The sequence below is a fragment of the Notolabrus celidotus genome, chromosome 15 (genome assembly GCF_009762535.1).
Source record: "Notolabrus celidotus isolate fNotCel1 chromosome 15, fNotCel1.pri, whole genome shotgun sequence".
In the NCBI taxonomy this organism is placed as follows: Eukaryota; Metazoa; Chordata; class Actinopteri; order Labriformes; family Labridae; genus Notolabrus; species Notolabrus celidotus.
In genome coordinates this window covers 25011337-25024451 of record NC_048286.1, presented here as the reverse complement: position 1 = coordinate 25024451, position 13115 = coordinate 25011337, and the positions used below count along the sequence as shown (strand labels likewise).

At 41.8% G+C, this 13115-nt stretch overlaps 1 protein-coding gene across 2 annotated transcripts in view; it reads right to left on the bottom strand.

The window, feature by feature from the left end:
- LOC117827146 (low-density lipoprotein receptor-related protein 8-like) overlaps positions 1 to 13115 on the bottom strand; it is a 140997-nt gene that overhangs the window by 22528 nt on the left and 105354 nt on the right. For both annotated transcript variants that reach the window (XM_034703640.1, XM_034703639.1), the window contains 4 exons: positions 11027 to 11146; positions 10169 to 10294; positions 2396 to 2567; positions 905 to 1132 (listed from right to left, as the gene is read on the bottom strand). In XM_034703640.1, the coding sequence (XP_034559531.1) occupies positions 905 to 1132; positions 2396 to 2567; positions 10169 to 10294; positions 11027 to 11146 (646 nt within the window). The remainder of the gene's footprint in view (positions 1 to 904; positions 1133 to 2395; positions 2568 to 10168; positions 10295 to 11026; positions 11147 to 13115) is intronic.

Genomic DNA, 13115 nt, shown 5'->3' with positions numbered 1-13115 from the left:
CCGCTTGGTACAAATTTATTAAGTATCTCGCCAGAACCTCAATTTGATTTTCCTGATGTTTCATTTGAACACATCATAGTGATGTTTTATTTACCTTTCTAACAGTCATTTTGCTGAGGAAGAGGATGATACAAAGCAGTCAGAAGTGACAAAGACACTCAAAGGTACAATATTTTGGTTTTATGTAATGCATATCACGGATGTGCTTTGGCAATGATTCTGTGAGAAATCATTTTGCAACCTTAGTTGCTTTTTGCTTCCTCCTGATGTTTTGCTTTGGTAAAATGCAGCCAAACTCCAGGCCTGTTCACACATTCAGCCACCCTTGCAAGAAACTCACCACCAGATTTCTTCTAAGCGTATTTTAATATTGGTTAGCGGCCAATTTAATTGTATCCATACGCTTTATCAAAAAATGTATTATTGTGCACCAGTGATTTGATTTAGATGACCTGACTTGACTCTGGATATAGTATTAAAGGATATTTATATTTGGGTTTCGAAAAATAGGGAACCAGGCCCATAATAGAACTGGTTTTGATACATATCCCTATTCATATTAAACAGACTGCCTTCTTATTTATGATCTCTACTGGCACTCATAACTTTCCCGGTCTGCAACCTCTGATGGTCTAACAAATTAATGTTCTTCCTCTGTCTTTGTAAAGTGCCTTTAATGTTTTGACTTTAAATCCTTGTTCTGTGCTCCAGGGTCACCTTAAACTACAAAGTTTTATTATCTTCAAAGATTTAAAAACCAGGACTAAGGATCATTCAACTACTGTAAACACATCTTATTGCTGAATGCTGCTACTTAATTAATTAATTAATTAATTCAATGTTGGACTACATTTCGTCTTGTTGCACTCCGTTGTTTTCACACATCTGCTTCCTGCCTTCTTACCCGTGGTGTGGATCGAGCGCTAAGGCCCGCGGCTCGCTCAAGTCTGTGTAAATGAGGACTCGTCTCTTGGTGGCGTCCACTGAGGCCACAGAGATGGATTTGTCCCCGGAGTCAGTCCAGTACAGGTTGTGTTGAAGCCAGTCCAGAGCCAGACCTGCAGGGGTTTGCAGGAGCGAATCCACCAGTGGGACCTGCTGGGAGGGGTCGCTGGCCTCATGAATGAAGGCACTGCAGTGGGGAGAGGGAGACAGAGAGACACAGAGGGAGAAATTTGAGGGGATGAGAATATGGAAGTCATAATCCTCAGACAGGCAGCTATTGCAAAATCGATGCTGGCTGCCTTGTGGGGCTCTATTTGTGATAATGAGTCTGTATATATTTTCCTTCTTATTACATGGCAGCAATACTAAAAAGATTTGTTTAAAAATATCAACTTTTATTGATTGTGTAATAAGATAAAGCAGTTTGCAAACTTTTTTAAAAAGTAGGCAGACTGCAAAGAAAAAATAGATGCAATCAGAGCTGTGAAGGCGAAATAGCAATAAACACATTACTGAAGATGTTTTCTTTATGGAAAAACAAACTGATCAATTGTGACTGGATATATAAGTGCATACAGATTTTGTATCATAGTCCGATGTAAATACTTAATCTCCAGTCCCTGTGCTTTAAAGTGACTGCAGAGGGGAGAACAGCACTGGCACACGAGCTGTAGCCTTGGGCCCTGCACAGAGCAGGTTTATCCAGGGGTTAGCGTCCTTCTGAGATGGACCACTTATCAGAATAGACAAGGCCTAAGTCCGTGGTTGCCCTGCCAGCTAATGATTTGACCCCGGCAGAGGTGTGAGGTGAGGGCCAAGCAGCTGTGCTCCCTGAACAAGAATTTCACTTTAAGTTTCCCCAGAGGTCTTTTTTCTTTTAACAGCTATCTTTTAAAGGGAACAGAGTGCTCCAATTAGAATAGACTCTGGGGAGAAGATGTGGTGGGATAACAAAGGGAAGGGCTGGAATTAATCTGGAGCGATAGCAGGCCTGAGCCATCGAACCAGAGGGTTATATTTCAGAAACATCAAAAGGTTAAAGAAGAAGAAGATGCTCAGAAACACAGAAACAAGACAGTTGTGATCTTGTAACATTTGGTTCATCAAGTTTGAAACTGAAACTGGGTTATTATTTTAGAATTAAATCCTGCCTTTCTTTTGAATCCAAAAAGAGACTGGTTGCTTCGACTTTTATGTCTGAGCTGGACTATGGTGATGTCTTATACATGCACGTCTCTTCCCAAAGCCCACAGTCTCTGGCTCTGTGTATCATACTGAGGTTCATCCTAAGTTTTAAGCTCTTACTTATCACTGTTTGCTTTATGCACACAGACAGGCTGTGTTGTCGACACATAGACTTAAATATTGATGTATTCTTATTTATAAGTTCCAGAGGCTTTTAGCCAAAATTCTGTGATTAATTGTAACACATTTTCTCTTCTTAGCTTACCTGTAGATTTTCCTGTGAAAACGATCACACCAGAAGATACGGTTGTTTGCCACGTCCAGGTCCAGAGCTACAGCGTTCTTCTGGGTGGACACCACCTGGCTGTAGTCTCTCTTCACCAGGTCGATGCGTCGGATCTCATGCCGGTTGGTGAACAGCAAGTACGGGCTCTTCCCTGCCCAGAAGCAACACCATGCATATCGATGACATTCAGCAAGCAAATTAAGTTGAATTTACTTCTAAATGTATTGTGAGCACACATGGTGGGATTTGTAGAGTGTTGGTGTAGGTATGTAAAACATTGAACTCTGAACCACCAGCATTATGCTTTTACAATGAAAGAAGTTTTAATAAAAGATGCCAATATGCCTGAGAGACTGTTTCTTTACACAGCAGGGGAAAGGTTTTTGTGCTCATGATGGGAAATGCTGCATGTCAGGGATTCCTTTACTGTAATAACACAGATGCCTCAGTGCTGTGCCTAAAAGCATTCTAGCTTTATATGATGCCACATAATTGTAACTCTACAGTCGATACTCTAAGTGTCATGTATAACACAGATAAATAACACCACAAAGCTTGCGTGATACGGCTCAATACTGTCCTCTAACAAGAGCACGGGGACAGTAATCCTTCATTAAAAAGTGCTGAATAGTTGCTGTATTGATCAGTGTGTCTGTGTGCATCATTAAGTCGTACACTCCTTATTATCTTCGCCTTGCAAATATAGATCAGAGCTGCCTTATCATACTGCTGCACCTCAGCAAGCTGTCAGCGATCACACAGGCGGAACAACTAAAACGACATAAATGAGTGCACAAGAGGAGACATGCTAAAGAACTGGTAAGGCAGTCATTCACTCTGAGTGCTGATAAACAAGCTTAAACAAAGGGAAGTCACACAGATGCTTATGGGTGTCTCTGACACCTGATACAAAACAATAGGCATCAGTTACTGAGTTTCCTCAATGCACTTTGTAGATGCATCAAAGTTTAACACAGAGTGCAACAGATTACTGAACAACACAAATACCTACAATATTTTTATCCCTGCAATGTGTCGCTTGTGTTTAGATTTTAAGTCCCACGCTCCTGATTGATTTTTATCAGCAGAGAAACTTTTACCATAATAAGCTACAAAGACTTTTACTCATAGCTAACACCTCTGTGAGGCTGCACTGACACACAGCTTTGCTTTGAGGTTGATGTTAGCATCAACAGTCTTGAGTGTTTACAATGAATATGCTTATAAGCTAGGGAAGATGATGTTTATAATACCATATTAGCATCCTGAAATCTATCTTATTAGTACCTAACACAAACCAAAGCTCCCTAACACAAGTGTTGAGTAACGTAAATCAAAATATTGATATCAATATATTATTTTAGCAAGATGGTTTTGGACTCGAAAGGAACACCAATTGCTAGTGATAACAGCTCATCCTAAACAAACTGCAACCTTCAGAGTTGAAAATGAAACCCATGCAAATGTGCCAAAAACTGCAGCTCTCTGTCCACTTGACGATGTTCGCTAGGGATCCACATTCGTTCTCGTGTTAGCGTTTCCAACTTAACAGAAATAGACTTGCACACAGCCTAGTTCAAAAATGTGGTTTTGGTTGAGTAGCTCATTCATTTGTTTGTACACATTGTAGATACTATAAATTATGAATTAAACCTGAAGTTGTATCATTAGCAGGACGGCTAAGTTGACTGACAGGGGACGTGATGTAACTGTTTGCTAGGATACTAAGGCTACGTTCACACTGCAAGGCTTAATGCTCAATTCTGATTTTTTGTTTGCCTGTTCACATTATCATCTATAATGTGACCTGTATCCGATTCCAGTGTGACTGCCCCACATGCATAAAAGAACAGTAACAATGATGTCACATGCAGCTGTCGTTTTACGTTTCACAAACGTAAACATGGAGGAAGTCAGCATTTTCACCTTTGTTACAAAGTTTTTGTGCAGTGGGAGCCGGACAATGAATGACCAGGTGTGGAGGAAGTGTCACCCCATATATTTATAAGGTCTAAGACCTCGCTGTCCCTCCATTGACTTGCTCCATCGTTGCTTTCCTCCATTTTTGCAAGGCCACCGCCACACAGAATTGTGATGTGTGTCGCTATAAAGTGACATGAAAGTATCAAATGCGCATCAAATCCGCCTTGGCTGTTCACACTGAGGTCACATTGAAAAAAATCTGATCTGTATCTGATTCAGGACCACATAAGGAATTGGTCTAAATCTGATTTGAAAAAATCTGATTTGGGCCAGATGTGAGTGTTCACACTGCCTCTAAAAAATCTGACCTGGTCAAATGACCCCCCAAAAATCGGATTTGGGACACTTTTACCTGCAGTGTGAACATAGCCTAAAAGACCTCCTCAGCTCCCATCTTTGCCTATGCTAGGTTGATCTAAAGTAAGGTGGAGCCAATATGGCGCCTGCCATCAATGGGCTTCAAAACGCCTCTCCAGAAGCCAATGGGTAATGTCAACCCCTGAAAATGCATTATGCTACTTGCAACATCCAACCATTCACAAACATTTATACCCTCTGGTGGCAGAGGCTGCCATGCAGGGTGCCAACCTGCCAACAGGATCTTATCTACCTTGTTCAAGTACATTTACACACATTCACACTGCGATGTCTATCAAACCGAAGCCTGTTCTGTATCTCACTCAAAGACAATGCAACATGTGGACAACAGGAGTGGGATTTGAACCATCTTCTAGTAGCTTGGCACTATATACAGGATATATATGAGAGTGTGTGATTGTATTGCAAGCCATACAAAAACTTTGGAGATGTTAAATCTAAAAATGTATACGTGAGGCATCGGGGCCGAACACAATTCAGCCTATGGAAAGCACAAATGCCCAGACAAAATTTCATGGTAATCCATCAAAGAGAGGAAGAGATATATCCTAAAGCTATGCAACTAGTGAGGCTAAAAATACATTATTGCTTCCAGCCTTTGGGCTGTAGAAGAGGACTGCAGTGGACATTTGCATACTGAATAAAAACCAACACAAAACAAGAACAACAAAGCTGGTCATTGTGCCACAATGTTTAAAGACAGTCACGGCAGGTGGCACAAGGGTTTAGTGGCTTCACTTCCCCAACAGGTTGTGTTAGGTGACTTTGCCGTGCTACAGTATTAGTACTCGCACAGCTATTAGCCCTGACATCACACTGTGTCCTTGTTTCATTTTGGGTGCATTCACGCCTATTTTTAGAGCCGTCCACTTTGGAGAAGGTCACCCAGGATGCTTTTTAATTAGACCCAAATCTGAGCAGGGGCCTCAAATGCATTTTTATTATCATGTCTCTATGTTTTAGGTCTCACAGTTCTAGCAGGGAAAAAGCCATGTGGATGACAGATACGCTGACAGTGTGTGTCTGCAGGGGGAGGTTTTATCACTCTGGCTAGCAACTGCAGCCCACCTTTGTCTCGTAACATCTATATTGAGCTCACTCCTTCTGACACTGCATGGTAATAGGGTGGCAGCTGCAGCCAGTTATCTCTGGAGGCAGATGAGATATTCTCTCATTAATGGCTCGATTGCCTCACTTTCACTTCTGACAGCCCGTGTCGTAGCCTCATTGTAGTCACTCTCTTGCACGTTGACTCTTTTTCTTCCCATTCTGTTCTCCTTGAGGTAAAACTCTGAATGATAACAGTGCTGTTCAGGACTAAGGGTTTCTCAAAGACCAGTCATTACAATGACTATATTTCCAGCCCCTGTAAAGAGGAAAATAGAACCCCTGCTGCTTTTATGGGCTGTCATGGCTGCAGAAGTAGTTTTCATTGCCTCAAAAACCAACCGGTGGAACGGCTGCTTTCACTGCGATTTCACTTTTGCTGCTTTTGACACGCAGCCAGGCTCTCAGCTCTCTCCTGGTCATGATAAACTGATAGCAAACACACTGGGCAGTCATGCACAGAGAAATACACAAGTGCAGACAGAAGCAGGGGGCAGATACAGTCCACACACACGCTGAGCTTTGATATCAGCTCTGCATAATTGAGAAAAAATGAAATCACAACATTTGACAGCCTCAGAGACCAAATCAACATATCTCACTGGACTTTCTGTTTACTGCCAATTAAATAATGAACATTTTGGGGGAAATGAAGTGTAAACACATAAACTGGCCTCTCTGTGTAACCCTCGTGCTAATAGCTTCTGGCTAGAGTTGGAGGTCAAATGAAATTAATTGGGCTCTTAGCTGTTCACTTTATTCTCTACAGTGTAACAACTGTTTTCAACAAGCCTGACGGGACACAATATTACATTTGTTCTGATTATCCTCTGCTGTGACTCAGCCAGGTGCCCCTGAAGAGCTGATACATTTCATTATAGGTGTTCAGCGTGGTTGAACACATCACTCTGTCACTCATAAAACCACTTAATGGGACGGGGCAGGTCAGGCCTGGGAGGAACTCAGCGGTTGTCTTGGTGATGCTTGAATTTTTTTGCAATTTTGTCCAAAACACAAACCAATGCAGAGCAGCGATCGGAGGTGAACCGCAGAGAGATGTTTGTTGTTATGAGATCTGAGAGGGATTCACTAATGAGGCAAAGCAGCTTCTGAGAGAAAGTCGTGTTATCAAGCGAACATCAGAGCTTTTGAAACTTTCAGCAGGGGGAAATCTATCTTTGCAACGGAGAACAGGAACAACAAATGTGTAGCTTGTTAGGAACAATCAATAAAACTGATAAAACATTTTAATATCCGGCTCTCTTGTTAATCACCAAGCTTTGTTAAATATCTAATTATGATTTAGTCAAACCTCAAAACAAGGGGTGTTAATTGTGAATAGCAAGAGTGAGGCCAGGGGCGACCCGTTCACATCAATCTGTGGAAAGGAGTCTGGCACATTGCTATAGTTTATGGCTTCAATTCTTCCTGTTGACAATATGAAAACAAGTTGTTTCTAATGGCATTTTTAAACAACAAGGAGGATATTTCTAATATTACTCTTAATTCATTTCGGAGAGCATAAAACTTTAAAATTATGAATAATGACTGAACAGACACCAACAGAGGAAAGAAGACAAGAAGGGGAAAACTGCAGAAACTAAGCTAAAAAAAAATGTCCCCGTTGTGGGACAAATAAAGGAATATCTTATCTTACACAAAGCTGAGTCAAAGAGGCGTCGACCAAATTAAAAGAAGCATCCACAAACTGTAACTCAGTTTGGGCTTTGTCGCTGTTACTGAGTGAGTGAGAAGAATTTGTCAGCAGAAAAGTTATGTAGGGGGACCTTATGCAGGTACTGAAGTTATTTTTTGCATTTGTTAAGAAGGCCAACAAAAATTGAGCATAGCATTAGTTCAGGCAGGCCTAGAAGTCAAGCTCTGCCAACAGCGCATCAGCTGCTCTTAACGCCACCCCCTTTCAGCTGATGGGCGTTCTATTTAAACTGCTTTAGTCTGTCTATTCTGCTGCTTCCTCTGAAAACTATTTTATAACACACCTCCACCCCAGAATCTCCTTTATGCTGTGTCTGATAGACCAGTGTCTTATGTATTGTCACTGATACCCATTGTGCACCCCAGCAGTCTTTGCTGCTGCTCTCCCTGCCTTGGATTTTTATGTATGCACATAAAAGAGAGGGGAGGTGTGCTCTCCCCATCTCAGACTTTGGCATTCCACGTAGGCCCATGGAAGGGCAGGGAGTTACTGGAATAGAGCCATGTAACTTATTTCATGCAAATAATGTATTATTTTGAGTGTGTTCCTGACTGAAATACACTCATGTTTAGACTTCACTGTCAACAGCAAAGCAGAATAATGTTTAGACTTTAACTTAAAGCTGCTGTTGGTAGGAATGGTGTCAAAAACGCTACTTTTTTTCAGCTAGGTTTTGAGAAAAGGTCATAATACCCATTGTAACTCATCAGTAAGTGAAGTAATTTGAGACTATTGCGACAGCTCTGTGTTTTCCAATGCCTTTGTATCAAGCAATGTTATTATTCCCTTCGTTCCTGTTATCACGGACCAATCATAGCTAATCTCCAATCCTCCTTCCTGATTGGTCGAGTGGCAGCCCCACTACGTTGCCCTGATTAGCTGGGAAGCCACTACTTCCTCATAAAATGCGCACAACGATCTTTTGTGGGTATAGGAGCAGAGAGGGGAGGGGTATTGTTGACATTCGAAATCTCTCTCTGAACTGATGTATATATCACGACTAACAACAGCAGCTTTAAGTGAAAATGTTCACTCTAATGTTAATTTCAGACCCACAGGGAGGCTGTTAAGAATATTGTTGCCATGGAACCGTATAATCTCAGGGACAGTTTTTTGTTCAGTTGCATGAATAAAACATTTTTTATTCAATAAAATTATCTTAAAATCGATACTTAGTGCCAACTTGTCTGTATATTTACTTGGTAGCTTGGTAATGAGTGGGATGATGTAGGGACATGAAGCATAATTTTAGCTTCCCTAAATCAGATTGGAGATACAACACCATCTGTAAACCATGCCCACTTCAGGAAATAACTGATACCACAGCGCTGAAACTCTTATACAATAGCTTTAACTAAAATCACAAGTTATCACCATGTCAGAAGAAAAGTATGGTTTGAAACTTGGGCAATGTTTCAGTTGGTCTTCAGCTTGTCAGTCTGAGAGAAATGATGGTCAAAAGTTTAAGTTCCTGTGAGGAGTTTTCAGCTGTTCATGAAACAGTTAAATTAACATTGATGCCTCTATATCACCTACCAAATTAAACCAGACCATCAGGTATGTGACGGTCATCAGACCCTCTCAAAACCGAGATGATACATCTCAAGGGGTTTCAACACCAACTGAGAGATCCTCACAGGAGCTTTAGGTTTTTGTTATTTATGACTCTCTGATTTGTTCACCTGGTAAGATCCAATCGAATGTAATAAAAAAAGTTTCAAATCAGGCTTTGCATAGCTTAAGGCTGTTTTATACTTCTGCGTTGAATCAACGGCATACCCTACGCCGGGGGTCCGCGTAGCTCCCGTACCTACGCCGAGGCCTACGCACGTAGCTGACGTGCAACTCCTCCAAAATGTAACTCCCCGTAGAGCCGACGCGGACCGCAAGCTCTGTGATTGGACCGCTCGGCGGCTTTGTCTTTCCCGCATTTACAGCACTTCCGGGATCCCGCACATCGGCCGCACATCGGCCGTGTATTTCATCTCCTCCTCTCTATTCTTCATGTCATCATGTCTGTATGATAAACAGCAACATGTATCAGCTGTAGATTAACATAACACGCTCTGAATCGCTGTGGAAAAGTAAACAGAGATCGTAGCTGGACAGGAAGCAGGCGGCCGGCTATCAGAGAGACCGCAATGCCCTCAGGCGTTTCAGCGGAGAATTGCTGCGCGACACGGACACACCGACGCACAAGTATGTGGGGCTCATGTCTGCGTCAGCCCCTGCTGTGTAGGGGAGACGCAGAAGTATGAATCAGCCTTTAACTTCAACCTTTAATAGTAATTTCTCTGGAATTATAAGTGAGTGTCATGAGAGGTCCTGGCTGAAGCCTCAAGTCATGTATTTCTTGTATATAATGTTGTCTTTTCAAAGACTACATTTTTCTGAAAGGACACTTTCAAAACTGTGGAGATGTTCTTCTTTACTAGCTGGTTAGCACATCCTGTTGCTCCCTATGGTTTGCCAGCAGGCAAAGTCCTATAGGTTCCTTCCAAATACAATTTTTAGGGAGGGGCGCATTAAACGCTTAATATTGTTAATCATTGAGCACTCGGACTCACCTTCTGCCTTGCAGGTTTTAGTGACAGGGTCCATCTCATAACCCTCATAGCATTCACATTTGAAATCCCCCTTGTAGTTGATGCAGATCTGGCTGCAGGCGTCTGGGTTCTCACACTCATCGATGTCTGCAGGGAGCAGAGAGAGAGAGGGAGAGAGAGAAAGAGAGAGCAGGTGATCAATCAGCTGAAAGAAAGACAGAGATGGATTGTGACTTATTCACCCTCGTGAGCTGCACTGGATAAGACAGGCAACCAAAGTCCTACAATGCAATAACTTCTCACAGTATCAGCTGTAATGGATGAGTAAATATGCAGATTTATGACTGTGAGTGCTGAAGAAAACACACAGACACGCCGTGATTGGCATTTAATGGGAAGAAAAAAAGCAGAAGAAAGAAGCAGACGGGGAGACGGGGCGTGTCCCTGTCGACTTCTCTGTGCTGCTTCCTTCCAGCAGATCTCAGGCTTTTCTTTGGGTGTGATTGGGGGAGGTTGGCGTGAAAGGATGTGGAAGGGTGTGAAGGACAAAGTGTGTGCGGTGTGTGTGTGTGTGTGTATGTGTGTGTGTGTGAGAGAGAGAGAGAGAGAGAGAGAGAGAGAGAGAGAGAGAGAGAGAGAGAGAGAGAGAGAGAGAAGTATGACTGTGTTACTTTCCCTGTGGGAGTGATCGGCTGGGCACGCTAGACAAAGACAGACAGCTAGAGAGCTGAGAGCTGCCCTGGGCGATCCAACACAGACTCACACAAAAACACACGCACACACACACACTCCTTGTAGCTTGGTCAGCAGCCAGCCTGTCACTCTACTTTTTTTTTCAATCTATAAGTCTGCATGTCTGTCAAAAGTTTCTTTATTTACCGCCACAAGTCTTCTTGTCCAAGAGCTGATAGCCAGTCGGGCACTGGCACTCGAAGCCGATAGGACGATCCATGCAGACATGTGAGCAGCCACCGTTGTTGATCATGCATTCATTCAAGCCTGGGAGACAAAGGAAAGAAGTCTGGGGTTAGGTTTAGCTAATCACAGAAAGGCTGATACATTACGGTTGCCCTTTAGGTCAGTATAAGTTCAAGGGCTTATTTTAAGAGCAGTGGACCAGCTTTGACTTTTGTTGTGTGGCACATGTGTGTAAAAATGAATATCATCCTCATAATCCTCATTTGAGCTCTGCTCTTGTACTCAGCTCTTTTCAATCTGTCTTGAATCCTTATCAGATGTTCTCAGCGATGAAAAAAAGCAAATCAAAGAGACACAACATCACACGGTAAGCTCTTAAACCCCCCCAAAATCAGATCCATATGCTGGGATATGAAATATGTGTGTACGGGGAAGATTAATACTGTGAACTGGGATTCTGAGATTTCCCATAAGGATCTATCAGAGGAGGCAGTGAGGACAGCTAAATTAAACAGGCAAAGGGCTCAAATCAAGGCTGAGTGATGTAAAAGCTTCTGGAGAATGAAAGAAAAAAAAGAGAAGGAAACCCAAGATGTAAAAACACAACCACTCTCATCTGAAAGTAGGTCAAAGCAGCTGGCACAAGGTTGGCACACAATGAAGACAGCAGAGGCAGTCAGATATGATTGCACGGCACACAATGGGTTTATGAATCACTTAATAGCATGAAGTCAGAGAAGTCAACAGCTGAAAATTTGAAGGTTTGGCTTTTCAATCTCCACCAAAAATGTGCTTAATACAACTGAGAATATTTCAGTATCATCTTACAAGCTGTTACATACAGTCACAGTTTTGTACGTTGCAAGGACTGAAGCAGCTCTGTAGTGCACTTTACACGTCTGATTTCAAAAAAGCACGCCCTATTGTTTCAAAGACTTATGTTAGGTAGGCCAGCTGAGTGAAAGCTTAGATCACCGGAAAGTAATTCTCTGCAACATTTCACTGTGGGCACACATGCTTTGCTTTTCACACAAACAATTGGGCACAGCCTCTCAATGAGAACTGGGAAAGGCTGATAAAAAGGAGAATGGATTAAACTGTACGAAAAATAGCACTTCTCAATACGAGAGAGGGAGCGCTTAATTCTATCAACAACATCCTACCCAGTGTAGTGTAATACATTTGTCAATATACAGTGACTGTTATTCCATTAGTGACTGAGAGCAGAGCCACTGTATGTGAATTAGTTAACAGTCAGCCTAAAGCGAAATAGATCATCTCCAAACTCCCCAACAAGTCTGCAGCTTCATTAGCTTAATACAGGGTAGCTTTTCACATCTGAATACTCTGTACAAGTTTATTTTGGAGGCTGTTTGTTTGAGCCAGTATATTAGTGTATGTATGACTTTAGAAGGCATTTTATTTTGAAAGTGCAGAGGCTACCACTCCTTCTCATAGTATCATGGAAGTAACTGTGCTCCTGCTGATAACGACCATTTCAGGGTATGTTTTTGTCAACACCAGAAGTTAGAAAGATAATTGTCCAAACTATTTGAAAGCTGTTTTTTCTAGCTTTACATCATCCTTCCTTTGGACCCTTACCTGAAAAATGTGTTTTGATCTTGCATGCTACAAAGAGTATTTTCACTCAAACGTAATGTTTAAGAACTCTTCAATATTAAATCATTTTTAGTTTAGCTTTTTAGCAACTTGAAGGCATTTTGAAAAACCAAGAGAGCTCCCACATCAGTCTAAGAAATATTCCAACATGTTACAGTACAACACAATATACAATAAGTTAACTGTTTAGCTTCAGATGGATTGATAGAAGGATTTACAGTGCTATCAGTTTTCTCATCTTTTGGCAAAAAGCAATTGAGGGTAAAATCCAAACATCATTTTAAACAAGCGTGAAGTAAATTCTACTTTAAAGGCAGCCTCAAGTGTTGAGCACTTGAATGCAAGAAAAATGTATCTATAGCTGAGTCAGTCAGTTAGCTCTTTTAAATCCCTTCTTAAAACATACTTTTATTGCAGAGCCTTCCCAGAA